This window comes from Apodemus sylvaticus, chromosome 15, assembly GCF_947179515.1.
Source record: "Apodemus sylvaticus chromosome 15, mApoSyl1.1, whole genome shotgun sequence".
Lineage (NCBI taxonomy): Eukaryota > Metazoa > Chordata > Mammalia > Rodentia > Muridae > Apodemus > Apodemus sylvaticus.
In genome coordinates this window covers 61855773-61871308 of record NC_067486.1, presented here as the reverse complement: position 1 = coordinate 61871308, position 15536 = coordinate 61855773, and the positions used below count along the sequence as shown (strand labels likewise).

General features: G+C 43.7%; 1 protein-coding gene and 1 long non-coding RNA gene across 5 annotated transcripts in view; one reads left to right on the top strand and one right to left on the bottom strand.

The window, feature by feature from the left end:
• Pla1a (phospholipase A1 member A) overlaps positions 1–15089 on the bottom strand; it is a 36825-nt gene extending 21736 nt beyond the window's left edge. For 2 of the 4 annotated variants that reach the window (XM_052158425.1, XM_052158424.1), the window contains exon 1: positions 14794–15089. In XM_052158425.1, the coding sequence (XP_052014385.1) occupies positions 14794–14866 (73 nt within the window). In that variant the 5' untranslated portion in view covers positions 14867–15089. The remainder of the gene's footprint in view (positions 1–14793) is intronic. The other 2 variants (XM_052158423.1, XM_052158421.1) reach the window with 2 other exon arrangements.
• Positions 11943–15029, top strand: LOC127665833 (uncharacterized). The gene is made up of 2 exons (XR_007973509.1): positions 11943–12209; positions 12534–15029. It is a non-coding gene; the product is annotated as an uncharacterized LOC127665833 (long non-coding RNA).
• Positions 15090–15536: the final 447 nt, after the last annotated feature.

Below are 15536 nucleotides of genomic sequence, written 5' to 3'. Positions count from 1 at the left end.
CCATGTGTGGTGGCACACACATTTAATTCAACCACTTGGGAAGGAGACAAAGGATTATGATCTTGAAGCCAGACTAGGCTAGATAGTAAATTCTAGGCCAGCCTGACCTTAATAATGAAACCCTATCTCAAGAAACAAAGAACTGGGAAGGTAGCTCAGTGATGGGGCACTTGTAAAAGGCCGAATTTTTGATCTGCAGGAGTTGGGGGTGGGGCACACGAGACATAATGAGGTTCTTGGATCACTGTATGCATGCTCTAGAAGCTCGGACTCTTTATTTAAACCGTTTCTACACCTGGTCCAATAAGGACATTTTTCTGCAACATATGCTTCTATCACAACATCCAATTCAAAGAAAAAATGAACCCCATGGGGCTGCATCATCTTGGACTTGCACTTCCAAAACTAAACAAACTTGAACTAAGGAATACTCAGTTCTTTTAAAGCTATTCGTGTCAGGTATAAATACAAAACTGACTAACACAGAAAACCCCTCAAATCATCAAAGGATCAACATCACTCAGACAACATTATCTAAATAAATGTCAAAATTAGAAACCAATGACAAAATGTGAAGTGGAAATTTTTGGTTTATTTTGAGACTCAGTTGTATTACATGATGTTTTTCTGGAAGCCGTCTCGTGAGAGGCTGTTTCCGCTGAAGCAGACACATGGGAGGGTGCTTTGCTGAGAACAGACATGTTGTGTTTTTTTCTGGAAGCTGCCTGGAAAAAAGGCATGTGATACTATGCTAAATGGGTGCTTGAGAGGACATATGATGTTTGGAAAGGGTGTAAGTATAACCCAGCAGACAGTGGGTGATGTTCTGCCATTGGTTCGCCTCGCCACTCTTTCTGCTCTTCTATGGGCTTTGCTGAGGATGCAGTGGCATTGGTTCGCCTTGTCTTCCTCACTAATCATCATTCATTGTGGCTTCATGTAGAGAAACGCACCAAAGAGCTTCTGGTGGTGTTCTGGCGATTTCTTATCACTTCGACAGACTTATACAGCCCAATCAGAACTTCCCTTGCTGATTCTTGAATGGTGTTTGCAAATGGATTGCTGCCGATTCGTGTGAACGGAACTGCTGATATCCTGACAATGAAGATTGTGATCGCCCCAAAGAACTATTTCTAAACAGGTCCCCATCCTCCTTTTCCCTATAAACCTTTCTTTCCCATTACCTCTGGTGGCGTGATGGACCGGAAAGAAGGTTAAAGCATTTAAGAACACTTATTAAAGTAGGTTTTGAAAAATATAAGCCTACAAAAATATATTTTAAAATACATGGGAAGTATAAGCAATGTGCTTGTTAAAGCATAATCACAGTGGAAGGTGAAGAATATAAAAATTAAATGGTGTTAAGATTCGTATAGAGTAGCTAATAATGCAGCACTTACAGTGTCGATGTGGCTTACTGGGAGGCCAAGGCAACTTGAGTTCCCAAGTTAGCAAATGTAAACTCAATACAGCAAGTGTACAACTGGAAACAAAACTTAGGCTTAACTAACCAGAAGCAGCCCCTTCATTTCTGACTAAGGACTTTAATCCCATTTTAACTAATCGAATAGCTTCTTTTCACTGTTTGTCTTTCAAAACTTTTATTTTAAGGCAAAGGTGGTGGTATACACCTTTACGCCCAGCACTTGGGAAGCAGAGGCAGGCAGATCTCTGTGAGTTGAAGACCAGCCTGGTCTACAAAGGGAGTTCCAGGACACCCAGAGGTATACAGTGAGACACAATCTATAGAAATGGGTTGGGGTGCAGAGTCTAAGCATAACATTAAGGGAAAAAGAGAAAAATGTTTGCCTAGGTAAGTTGTGGGGTTTTTTTTCTGGAAGCTACCTAGAAAAAAGGCATGTGATATTATGCTAAGTGGATGCTTGTCCTCTTAGAAAAGAATAACACAGCCACTCTAGATATAGCAAAAGATACAGGAAGGTAATAGTTGAAATTAAGGAATTAGGAAGATGGGTGTGATGCCCTCAGCAACTCAGTCATTGCAGTGTTTAGACCAACTGTCTTAGACCCCTTTCATTCCTCAGATAGAAATGGTAAACAAACCCTGCTGGGTTTATCATCAAAATCTCGTATTTAGATTTCAACCATCCCCACCTACCTGGTCACTATTAGGGCTCAGCCATGGCCATTTCTCAAGATGACTACCATAGGCTGTCACTGCTTTGCTGGCCTACACTACACTTGGTTTGATTGCTGCACAGTAGCTAGGATTATCCCCGGGTAAAGTTGGTCAGGTCAGGGTATTCTAAGACAAAGCCTTTGGTATTTTATTCAGAATAGAAGTGATATCCTTGGAATAGACCACAGGGTCCTCAAGGGTCTTGTCTGCTGTCTTGAGAGCCCTTCCCTGTTGGGGACACAGAGGTCTTTGTGCTCATAGACATGCACCAAACATGTGGGTCATGACCCTTTCACATGGGTCCTCTAAGTGCATTGTAAAACACAGATATTTACATTATGATTCATAACAGTAGCAAAATTACAGTTATGAAGTAGCAACAAAAATAATTTTATGATTGGGGGGTCACAACAACTTGAACTGTATTAAAAGGAGGCAGTATTGGGAAGGTTGAGAACCACTGCACTGAGGGAACTTGGAATGTTAAGCACAGTGGTTGTTCTTTCACAGGAAGGCACACAAAACCATTTTTTCTCCCAGAAGCATGACGCAGATATGCTCTCTAGCCTGCAGTCTTGTGTGGCTGGAGATTTTCGGGCAGCAGACGCTCCTCCAGACCTATTCTCATAAACTTGGGGTTTTTTCCTCCCGAGTCAGTCTATAGCATCTGTCTTTATGGAAGGTACTTTACAAAGAGCTTTCATGTAGTTGCATCTGATCTATAAATATCTTACTTTATTCCTCAGAGAGATTTAGGTATGTTTTGTTGGCTGTGTGGGATTTAGCTAACCACAAGAATAGTTTTCACCAGATCGTACTGTGTTTAAATATACCCAAAACAAACCAATCACAGTTAGACTCACTGGCTGCTACGCTGTGCTGTGCTGAACTGCCTTGCCTTCTCAGGATTGTTTCTCAGCTACCACTGAAAGGCAGTGGAATCCCTGCAACTGGCACCCAATGAGTAGGGCTTGACCCTAGAAGAAGAAAGGTATGAAGTTTTTTCCTTAAACAGAAGCAGAGGATAGGAGATTGATCCTCTTACCCACAGAGTCACAACCCTAAGTGAGAGAGTGGAATACAGATGGATTCTTCTCCGTCCTCTGAGGCAGACCATTTTATACAGTTATTGAGATATCTGCTAAGATCCAAGGGAGCAAAAGTATTTACAGTAACAGCTTCAAGACTTTGTACAAATGATTGTAAAATTCAATCCTCTGTTTCCTGAACAAGAAACCATTGATCTTGACAAATGGAAGGAAACATCACCATGAAAAGAGGGATAAAATCCCTATCGTTATTTTGCAGTCTGGACTGAAGTAATCTATTGCGTATATCATCTGCAGCAGGACCACAATGTGGAGAACCCACTGGACAATCTTGGCAGGGAACTGTGGTTCCATGTGGACCACTGAGGTATGGAAACACCACCAGACAGGATGAATGTGGAGTGCTAGACTGAATTTACCTTGTGCCACCATCCACTGCTGGGCTCAAGGGAAGCTCTCACTGGGTGGGAAGATGTGGGAGGCCAAAGCTGCGGTTCCCTGACACCCAGGCATCCAGTCACAGCTGGAAACCACTCAGAGGAATTGGGAACAGAGGGTCACAAGCCCACAATAAAGCTGGGACCAGGGCGGGGTGGGGTGGCTCTCAGACTCCTGGACATCTAGATGCAGTTGGAAGTCACAGAGGAGCTGAGAACAGAGGAGGCCCACAGGCTGAGAACAAGCCTGGGGGTGAGGGGGGGGGGTGATAGGGAGTCAGGGAGACCAGAGGGTCCTTCTGTGGGAGACTTAGCTGGTGCAGCTCTGTAGGTGAAGGCCTTCTCCATGCTTCCCATGGCAGTTATTGATGAAAAAGACATCCCTTGGTACCAAACTGTTTATTGATTGTGCATGGTGGAAAATGGGTGTATACCATCTCCTCAAGATGGATCAGAGATTAAATACCTTTTGCAGGGAAGAATGTCTGAAAAGGGAAGCTGATTGGCCTCTAGATACCTCATTAGCATGGAGAACTGTGTTCTGATCTTCATGACTCTAGGTCATGTTCCTATGTAGGGAGTGTGGTCATGTGACAGGGGCCTGGTCAGGAGCAGGTGAAGCTCCTACCGTCCTCTCAGAGGTCCTGGAGCCTTGACCCTGCTCAGCCTTATCAAGTATCCTGGCACAGTTCACTGCCCTATAGGAAACCTGTGTTCTTACATTCAAGGAGACCAATTTAGACATTTTGCCCTTGCTTAAACATCCCACATTTATATCCATGTACAGCAAATATTCATTCATGTCAATCTGATTTAGAAATTCCGTCTATGTTCTCTCACTTGAAGAGACTATTTGGGGAAAATTAGGGAAATAATCAACAGGAAAATAATTGGACCAAACACCCTATCATAACAGCTCTTAAAATGCCCCTGATGTTAAATCCTCAAAATGCAAATGTGCATCAACATAGTCCATTTGCTTTTGAGTTCTTAGGGAATTTCAGAAAATCTTTCTCCGCCAATGGTGTTCATGCTCCGTTTACTGATATGATGTGAGAAGTTTTAAGTAGGGATATTGTTGCTCCTTGCGGCTATAAGCAAATATGTAGCGCTTCCTTCATCCCAGGACAATAATTGATGTAGAAATCAAAATATTATGACAAATGTGATAATCTGTATCATTCTGTAACAATAGCATCCCTTTTAATTCTTCATCCTTCGTGGAGTAGGCAACAGAGAGATGCTCTGATACAGAGGAACGGTTCGACTTAGTGTTGTGAGCCTGGAAACCTACTCCTGATCATGGACACTTTCAAACAGAAAGTGAACGAGATGTAGTCTGAGTTTCTTCCTCTCGTTAAGAAGGCAGTGCAACGGAAAGCAATGGGGAAGCCGCAGATACCTCGACCAGGCAGCTCACGGCTAATGGAGGAGCCACCCAAAGGGGGAGATAGCACAGGTGACACACAGTGATGTCTCTGCCTGGGTGCCAGCCACTCAACATATTAGCAGCTCTCCTCTCAGGCTGCGGAAGTTATTCCAAAAACTTCTCAAAGGAGACCTTGCTTTGAACGGAAGAGTAAAGGACCTGGGGAAAATGAATGCGAAGGAGGAGGAGGAGGAGGAGGATGAGGAGGAGAAGAAGAAGAAGAAGAAGAAGAAGAAGAAGAAGAAGAAGAAGAAGAAGAAGAAGAAGAAGAAGAAGAAGAAGAAGAAGAAGAAAAGAAAGAAAGAAAGAAAGAAAGAAAGAAAGAAAGAAAGAAAGAAAGAAAGAAAGAAAGAAAGAAAGAAAAAGAAATCTAGTAATTTGGTTCTTTGCCAGTGAGATAAAAAGGGGAAATGTTGAGCTAAGGAATATTGATCCTTATTTGACAAGGATGGTAAGTAAGGCTTTAAATTTCCAAGGGGGCCAATGCCCAGGCTCAGAATCAAGAGAGAAAATGACCCAGACAACAAAAAACAAACCAGATTCAAGAGCAGTATCCACTCAGGGATTAAGGAGGAACAACAGGATTTACTGAAATGGGATTAAATTCCGAGCTTTACGGACAAGGTGGTTATCAGTAGACGGATGTCCTATGTTAATCTTATATGTGGACAACTCCGTTTTAGAGGCCTTCTCAACACTGGGGCAGATGGTTCCATTATTAGCCAAGAACAGTCTCCACCCTGGCCAGCACCTAGAGGCCCACATTTCCAAGCTGTTGGAGGCCAATAGGATTCTTTAAAAAGTACTGATGTGTTAAACTGAACTGACAAAGATTCTTTGGCACTGTGTAGCCCCATCTTGTCTCAAGACTTTCATATATTTTGGTGGAGAAGAAGAAAATGCAAGCAGCATTTCCACAGGAACTAATGAGTCATCTGAGGATTTATTATAAGAAAGCACGACCCCACCCCACCACCACATAGGGGTCATTGACCAAGGATCATCATACAGCCTTTTATATCTACGATTGAGTCTCAGATGGCCCCATATGGATTGATCGGGTGCCCCTTCACAGGAAAAGTTAAAACAGGCCCAACTTTAGGGACAATTGCAATAAGACATAGAGAACCTGCAATCAGTCCTTGGGATCTCCCTAGTGCATGTCTGTGAGCATAGAGACCTCTGTGCCCTTACCCTTAATTTGCACACTCCGTTCCCTTTGTTCTCCCTCCTGTGAGAAGCCCTGGAATTGTCTCCTTCTGGAATTTTCTGCAGGCATGTTTGTGTTTGATCCCTCTTCCCCATCAAACCTGCCTCTCAGATGCCATTTTCTCTCCTCTTCTGTACCTCAGCCTCTCAACCCTTCCATCTTTCTTTCTTTTGGGTTTTTGTTGTTTGGTTTGTTTTGTTTCTAGATGGGGTTTCTCTGTGTAGCCCTTGCTGTCCTGGAACTCCTGTTCTGTAGACCAGGCTGACCTCAAATTCAAAGACCCACCTTTTATCTTCCTTACCCTGGTCTCTTGTATAGAAATCATCACTTTCTAATGTACCCTGCACTTGCTGTTGAACTTGTTTATTGATTATCTCCCTGCATTATACTAGACTCTCAGGCAAGGCACGGCTTCGTACCCACTTTGTTCATTCTGCTGCTTGGACTAGTACCTGCCACACACAATACACTCTAAGAGCTGGCTCTCTGAAAGGAATAATAAGCCAGATGTACTTTTGATAACCCCGAGTAAGAAATAAAACAGAGGATGTCACCAGTAAAAAGTACCAAGGACTGAAAAGGCGAATCACTACATACACAACTGATTTCTTTTTCAAATCGTCAAAGAGCATATTTATACCTAGCCAGAAATCGAAATTATAGAATTTTCTAAAAATGTATACTTTCTTAGAGAAATACAGTTTACTAAAGCTAGTGTCAAAAAAATAAGAAAAAGATAGCAGGTTTAAAACTATAGCAGAAAGGAATTGAAACAGTAGTTTTCAAACCATCCATCAAAAAACCCTAACAGGTCAGACAGACTTACAGAGAGCTTCTACCAACCCTGAAATTCTCAGTTTTACACATTATTGCAGAAAACAGAAAACAGGAAACAAAATACCAACTCATTCTACAAGAATAATCAAGATATCCAATTTAGATGAAATACCAGCAAATCAAAACCCGTCAAGAACAAAAGGCCCAAAAATATACCATAGCCAACCAGGGTTTAATTCAAGAAATAAAGGGTTTGCAAGATTTGTAGTATTAACATATAAATAGCATGCTCATCTCAACTCAAGCAGCTCCACTCAAAACTGAGAACCAACCTGTTCTCAAGGGCGTGGGGGCACATGCCTGTAATTTCCATACTCAAGGGGCTGAGCAGGAGGATCTTAAATTCCAGGTGATTTTGAATTACAGAGAGTCGGGCAGTGGTGACACACGCTTTTAATCCCAGTACTCGGGAGACAGAGGCAGGTGGATTTCTGAGTTTGAGGCCAGCCTGGGCTACAGAGTGAGTTCCAGGACAGCCAGGACTACACAGAGAAACCCTGTTTCAAAAAAAAAAAAAAAAGAAAGAAAGAAAGAATGACACAGAGAGATCCTGCCTCAAAATAATAATGATAATAATAATAATGAAGATTGTCTTGTTGCCTTTGTTAAATATTATTCTGGAGGCCCTAGTCCTTGAGAGAGGGGGAAATGCCAGTATGTACAGATGCTAAATTGTTGAGCATGGGCTGGAGAGGCAGCTCAGTGGTTAGGGGTATTTACTGCCTTTCCAGAGTGCCTAACTTGGTTCCCAGCGCCTGCATTGGATGACTTACCAACACCTGTAATTCCAGCTCACACACACACACACACACACACACACACACACACACACACCTTTTCTTTAATTCTTAAAAACTGTCAGTCATTTAAGAGTATAAAACCTGACTCAGTGAACCATGCTGTGATGCTCCCCACCCACCCAGTTATTTCATAACACGAACATCAAGGACAGATGGACATCAGTCCCTGCTGATGGGAAGAAAAGAAAGGCACGGTCCTTGCTGCCAGAGACCGGGAGGACCTTCCCCATCAAGTGTATTATTTGTTGCTCGGACTTTTCAATTTATCAAGGTATGTTTATTTTCCTTTCAGGTCGCTTGTGTGAGAATTAGATTACTACATCGCCTACTGTTTAAGTAGCAGTCTCTCTAGGGCTGGCCCGAGGACTCAGCAGGGGAGGGCTCTTGCTGCTCAGTCTGGTGAGCAGAGTTCAGTCTTCAGAGATGAAAGCAGAAAGAGAAAAAGCCAGATTTACAGGGCGTGCAACCCCCTCCCACACATCATGCACACACACAACAGTGACAGGAATAATAAAATTATTCTTTTAAAATCCCCTATTCCCTGGACTAGCCTCTATCTGACCATGATGTGATCTTTGTTCCTTTTCGGTTTCAATTTCCAGTTAGTTTTGGTTTTTTTTTTTTTTTTCCTGCATACATTCTTGTCATTGTGCCTATTTTTACTTTGTAACATTTTTTTTATTTTCATTTTTTATGCTTTCTATTTTCAATTTCAATTTTCCAATCAGTTTTTCCCCTGTATACATTCTTGTTTTTATGTTCATTTTCATTTTGTAATATTTTCTATTTTTTAACCTTGGTATTAGCAGTATATTTATTTTAAGATCTATAGCAAGAACATATTTAAATTTTTTCTCTCATTTGCAAATGGAAAATGTAAACATGGAAAGAAAAAAGGAACCAATACTGCATATCTATCACTGCATTTTAAAATGCAAATGTGTTGGAGTTGTGTCTGTGTGTCTGTGTGCCTGTGTGTGTAGTTTAGAGGGAAAATGAAGTGTGTGCTTAGTGAGTGAAAACCCCTACCTTTGTCCCTTGCATCAACATGCACACAGACACACACACACACACACACACACACACACACTTGAGGCTTTAGCTCTGCAGAACACTTCGTAGGTTCTATGTAAATGTGTGAAACCTTGGGTTCAAAACACATCACCACCAAAAATGAAAACAAACACAAAACAAAACAAAAGGGAGCAGCTCTTACTTACCTACCTCTGAAGAAGGAGGGTGGCACCAGATGTGGTGGCGCACTGACTTAAGGGGCACAAACAGAAGGATCAAAGCACGTTCAAGGCTAGCCTGATCCACACACATGGCAAGTCCTGTCCAGCCAAGGTTCATAATTAGACCCTGTCTCAAAACACATTAAGGCAATGAGAGAGAAAATATTATAAAGGTAATTATCAGAACCAAAGAAGTTTGTGTACTCAAATCAAAAATTCTCAGAGAGAGGAGCAAGAGTTAGAGAAATCTATAATAGGCATCAATTTGGCAATAACTCTGTAATACAATAATCCAGAAGGTTAGTGAGGAAAGAAATGAGATTCCATATATTGCAGGTGGGGTTATAACACAGATAAAGAACTTTGGAGAACAACTTTATGTCAAAGACAGGGGATCACCGAACCAGGAAGCAGTGGTTCCATTCTCAGAAATCAGTCTTAACTGTATCACATTGCAGCACATGACAGAAAAATACCTGGGGGTGATCTAGCTGTGTTTCAGTGGACAAAAATGAAGAAATAGTGTGTTTGTTTATAATTTAATGACCAGAAATGCTTAATAAACCAAAGAGGATCTGAAACAAAAAGAAGTCCATGTTTGTTCATTTGCTTGGATGGTTGGAAGGTTGGTAAAAGACTGTCGTATATTTTACTAAATTGTCTTATATCTTTAAGTTATTTTATAATTTTATTATGTTCCCATTTAAAAGAGCAAAAAATAAATGGAGGGACACATTGGAAGGTTTAAACACTTGTGTCTGGCTCCCCATAAGCAGTGTTTCCCCATCTAGTTATTGTAATTTTACATGAATTTTATGTAAAATTTTTATATATTTTCCAACTTTTGTCCTTTTTTATAAATATTTGGTTTTATTTTATATGGATGTGTGAGTGCTTACATGTATGTTTGTGTGACACTTGCATACCTGGAGCCCAAAGAGTCCAGAAAAGGTTGCTATATGCCCTAGAATTGGAGCTATAAGCAGCTGTAAGCCACCGTGTTAGTGCTGGGAACTCAGCCATGGTCCTTTGCAAAAGCAGCAAGTGCTTGTAACCACTGAGCCATTGTCCAGCCCCTTCTATTACTTAAAAATTTAATAATCATTCAAAACAGTCCAAAGGGGGTGCTGAAGGTAATATATAATCTATCAATATAGAAAATTCCTGCTTGTCCTTTTAAAATAAAATTAAAAATCTTAAACTTTTCTCTCCATATACCTCCACCTCCCCAGATGCAACTTCTATGCACATTTTGTTACTTTTTCTCAACAATCAGGGAAGAACTTAATATGAGCAGGCGTAGAGTGCATATATTTATATATTCACTTTGTATCGGTTTTGTAGTGGAAAATACCTAGAATTTAACCAAAGAGAGGGGAAAAAAAGTCTATTCTGCAAACTTAAAAGCACTAGGCCTTGAAGAATATGTCAAGACTCTTCGGAGAAAAGAGAAGTGGTTGATGGGAGGAAAGGCCTTCGACGCCATTCCAGGATACTCTTCTAAGAAGAACTAGAAGGTGGTAGGGAAACTCTAGCTAATGGAGCCCAAATTCCCTGGCAATGGAGAACTCGGCCTCGAGCTTCTTGATTTTGAGGTAGGTTTTCTCTAAGGTGAATAAGGTGAATAACTCTAACAACGCTGTTTGGCTTTGGGGACCGAAAAAATCCCTTTTAAGCAGACCCGGGAGTTCCCGGCATACGGAGGGCTTTATGAAGGAAGACAAACCTGGAAGCCAATCATCCAGGCAGAGACAACGTCCCACTGTCATTCAGACGGAAGGGTGTTGACATCCATACTATGATCGTTCTCTGCCTACGGTGTTCATCTGGGGCCGTGAGAGTTTCTGCATAGCATCCTGCGGGCCACCTTCAGTTTTTCTCTTGGGAAAATGGAGTTCTAGGCCTTGTTAAAGGGAACTTGGAAAGCTGAGAGGCCACAGATCTGGCAGGTGACAAGGACGAAAGTCAAGTGGCATAAGACCTTGACCTTGGATAGTGGAGTGTTTCAGGTCCCGAATGGGCTTCCTGACTGTTCCAGTCGTAGCCCTCTAAAGCCCACAGGATGGATGCATTGCCTCCAAAGCTGGCAACCAGCCGGTCCTCGGGGTGAGTGGGTCTCAAGATGGCTCAGGCCACCTTGCTCTTCATCCCAGCTATGCCAAGAGGAAATGATGTAAGAGCGAAGACAGAATTTTGCCCTCACTGAGCTCACACTCTGGTGGGGAATGACCACGCCAGCGTTCGTGAGACACTGCACTAACGTGGGCCCAAAATAAAGACTGAATATGATACTAAAAAGCTCTTGTCAAAGAGAAGAGGAGGGCTTGGTGGATGAGGCGGGGGCTCAGTCCAGTCAAGGCAAGGGCGTCATCCCTGGGCGTCGGCTGTGAGAGCCAAGGGCTTGGGTGGGGTTGTACAAACTAGGACCACATGTGGAGTGAGAGCTTTGATGACTCTAGCCTGAGGGTTGATGAAATCGAAAATGAGAATGTTTTCACCCTCATCACAGATGCCCAGCTGCACACAAACGCATCCTGTCTGTTTAGAAGCCGTGTAAAGGTCATTATCCCAAGACCACTAAATCTTTCTTTTGGCTTAAGGCAAATGAATCATTAATTTAAACCTAGATTAAACCAAAGATCTCACACATGCTAGGCAAGAGCTAATGATCACAGAAAGGATCTCACACACAGGGCCGGAATGTAATACTTTGCATAAATAGAAATATTTTGCATATATGAAATGTTTGTAATTGGGTCACACTATATCTTCGAGCTACGTTTTTATAGTTAGAATAGAGTTTCATGCCTCATTTCAATTTAAAGCTTAAAAATTGTGGCTTTCACTTTATTTGGCTGTTCATTTTTTTTTTTTTGCGGCACACCAGCTGGTGGGGGATTTATAAGCTATACAGGAGGGCTGACATGGATTTAAATATTGGCTGTCCCTCCATCATTTTGCTTTGAGGACACTGCAGACTGGGAAAAAGGTGGAGACTCCCACTATAGCTGACTGGAAGGTGGGCTCCTGCCAGACATGCAAGAGAGGCATCACTTCAGCGGCTGCTGAGAGGTGGGTATCTCAGACCCCGAGCTTTCTAAAACTTTGATTTTAAGCCTTCTGTCTCCCCATCAAATGCAGCTGTGCTCTTAACTGGTCTGTGGGTCACTTTGTCAGCAGTAACTAGTGTGGGCCACCCTAGCAACCCTTTTGGTGGGGGTGGGGGGGAAGAAGTGCTCTTTGGGGGCCATTTAGCTAGCCTACATAAATGTCAGGAAATGAAAATGAGGCTCACACCCAGCTGTTTCCTCCTGTGCAACCAAAGCTCCAGGGTCTATGGGTTCAAGGACAAGATGCCAGCCACAGCTCCTCTCAAAAGGAGCTTTTATTTTGCAGATAAAGTATAAATAAACACAAGATGTACAGGAAGCTGGAGTACGAGGCCTGTGGTGCTGAGAGAAAGCCTGTGAATCCATCTGACACTCAGGACCATGACACTCAGCTCTTACTGTGGTGACCTGGGCTGGATCCCTGGGATCCCCAGGGCTGAAAGAGAACCAATGTCCACCGATGTCCAAACTGTCCTCTGACTTCAACATGATCGCTGTGGTGTGCACCCCCCCCCCCACACACACACACACACTGAATTAATCAATATAATTAAATGTTTAAAGAAAGAAAACACCTGAGACCATCACCTTGGTGGCCAAGAAGAATTGTGCCGGTCGGTGCCCAGCCAAGACAGCCAGGCAGGTGACAGAGGGGCCATCTTGATTGAGGAGGGGCCCTCCTAGGTCATGGCTCCTGTTCCTGGAGTTCTTCCTTCTCTTTGCCCTGAATGCCCTGTCTCCTTTAACCCTTTCTTCTCTCATCTTCCTCCTGGAGGCCTTAAAGGGCCTACATTCTCTCCTTTTCTATCTCTCCCTATCCACCAACCTACCGGAGTTCCCCAAAAGCCCTTTTTAAAGAACAGGAAGCGTTAACACGATAAACACTGTCATTGTCAACAACAGTAACTTAGCTAAGTCAGAAAGGTCGGGAATAGCTGGGGAATAGAAAACCTTGGGCCTGCACATTCCGGTCTGAAGAAAGATGGCAGCAGACTAAAGCAAGCCGGTGGGTAAGGGCTCCAGAGACCCTGCTGGCAAGTACTGCCTGCTCCCTTCCTGCGCCGGCATCTTGAACCCCAGTTTAGATCTGCTCAGTTCTTATCCTAACCCCAACCTGACAACCTGGTTCAAGGCTTCCGATTGCCTGCTGTCTGTGTCTCGAACCCTGAACTTGCTGCCTGGCAAGAAAGTGTGGGGACAATTCTGTTCCAGTCTTCCTGCCCTGAAAATTCAATTTGGGCCTGGCAGGGAACCCCTCCTGCCCCTCAACAGGGGCAAAGCAGCTGTGAAGCGTTGGAGGAGTCACCTCTCCCAACAGCACCCACAGCTCTCCCAGGAACATCTGGGATCTGTCCTTTCTGTTTTCCTTAAGTGGCCTGTGACAGTTCTGTCCCCCTTTCTTCCATCAATTCTTCACTAATAATACAATCGCCCGGATATAAGCAACTGTCACAGGTCCGATTTGTACACACACTGTCTGCAGTCCTTGACAGCATCCCAATTTGGTAAGGATAATCTCCAAGGACAGATAAAGAAAAGTCACTTCCTCAAAGCCCTGCAGCTAAGGCACAAAGACAGATAATACTCGTTCCGGGTCTGCCTACTGAGTGAGTACTCCCTCTGTCCATTGCCTGCGGCCCACTAGGCAGCGGGCTGGGCAGCGGCCTGGGCAGCGGCGCAGTGTCATTCACTGAGCATGCGCCATATACGTAGGGCGCGATGGACTAAGTGTCCACTAGAGACTGGAGTCCCAGACCCTCCCCTTACGGGAACAAACCACTGAGGGAGACAAAAAACCCCACAGGAAGCCGAGGGAAAGCTGCCTAGGCTGTAAGGAGAGAATAGACCCGTGTGATCTGGACTTTGGAACAGGGCGGGAATGCTGGGCAGGACAGTGAATCGCTGAAAGGGAAGACCCCCCTCACAAGAGGAGAAGGCTAGAAACAGCCCCAATGTCTGAGCAACTCCCTGAGGGCATCCAGAAGCTGAGATGGGAACCCTTTTAGGGGAGGACAGAAAAGCAGTCTGATGTTGGGAGGCAGAGAGAGGAGACCCTTCTGACTGTGCTGCTCCCCATGTGTGCAGGCGTGCATGGTGTGCAAGTGCATATGTGTCTGCATGCATATGTGAGTGTGTGTGTGTGTGTGTGTGTATGACAAAAGTGTTCTTAAAGTTCCCCAAAAGTTAGTTTGGCAAACTTAAAATTAACTACATCTAGAAACAGTGGCCATTAGTAGGATGAAAATAAATATTGAGAGTTGGTTGAAGCTAATTTTGCTCCAGTCACCTTGGCTTGAACAAGGTGAAAGGATTGTAATTCAGATTTTAGAAAAATTAGTCAGGAGATGGGGGAAGTTCAGTTTTGGTGGCCCGAGAAGGCACAGGTCTCACCACTGATTCCCATTATGATAAGAGGGTTTTCCCCCTTTCTTTTAAAATCACCGCCTGAGATAAAGAACTTTTAGGGGACCTTCCAAAGTCAGTGCTGTGTAAGAGGGCAGTTTAAAGAAATAAGATTCCACCCAAGGCCCAAGCCCTTGGCTTACCTGAACTTCCAATGCTGAGGCAAAGAAGTGGGCCCCACAGCCAGAAGCACGCCTCCCAGAAGCCAGGATGCATCGCCGGGCTGGAGTCGTGGAGTCAGCATGAAGGAGAGTCCTAAAGCCTGGGATGTCACATAGTCCAGCCTCCCAGCAAACACGCAACACCCACTGGGACTTAGTAATCGTTAACTGGCTCCGTGGCTTGTAAAATAAATAAATAAATCTTCCTATTTGTTTAACCTCTGGAGTTTTCAGTTTCTTCTTCTCAATGAAAATGAGAGCTCTTCCCACATTTTTTTTTTTTTTAAAAAAAGCAGGGGACATTGAAACATGCTGTTCTTCCTCTCTGCACCAAACAAGATCAGGAAATGACTTTCCACAACTCTATTTCCCATTATGAAATGTCAGTGATGGCCAGGGCCGCCTTTCATCTCCCAGTGGTTACAAAACTCTCAGTGTAATGGAATTTCTGTGGAGATGTTTGTCCCTGGGATCCCGAGCAGCTGGAGGCTGGAAAGCTTTCACTTTGGGCTCCCCAGAGAGCCTTGCCCAGTGTGCGGCCAACGACACGCATACAAGTACGTTTATGGGACAGAGTGAAAGGAGATCCAGTTTGTTTCTGCAGAGTGTGCTGCCTTCCACAGCCTCTCGAGGTTAGAAAGCCAAGTCCGACCCAGGAGAAGAGGCGCCTTGCTGCTTGAGCTCATAGGTAAAGAATCAAGAGTAGGAAAGGGAATTGATGTGGG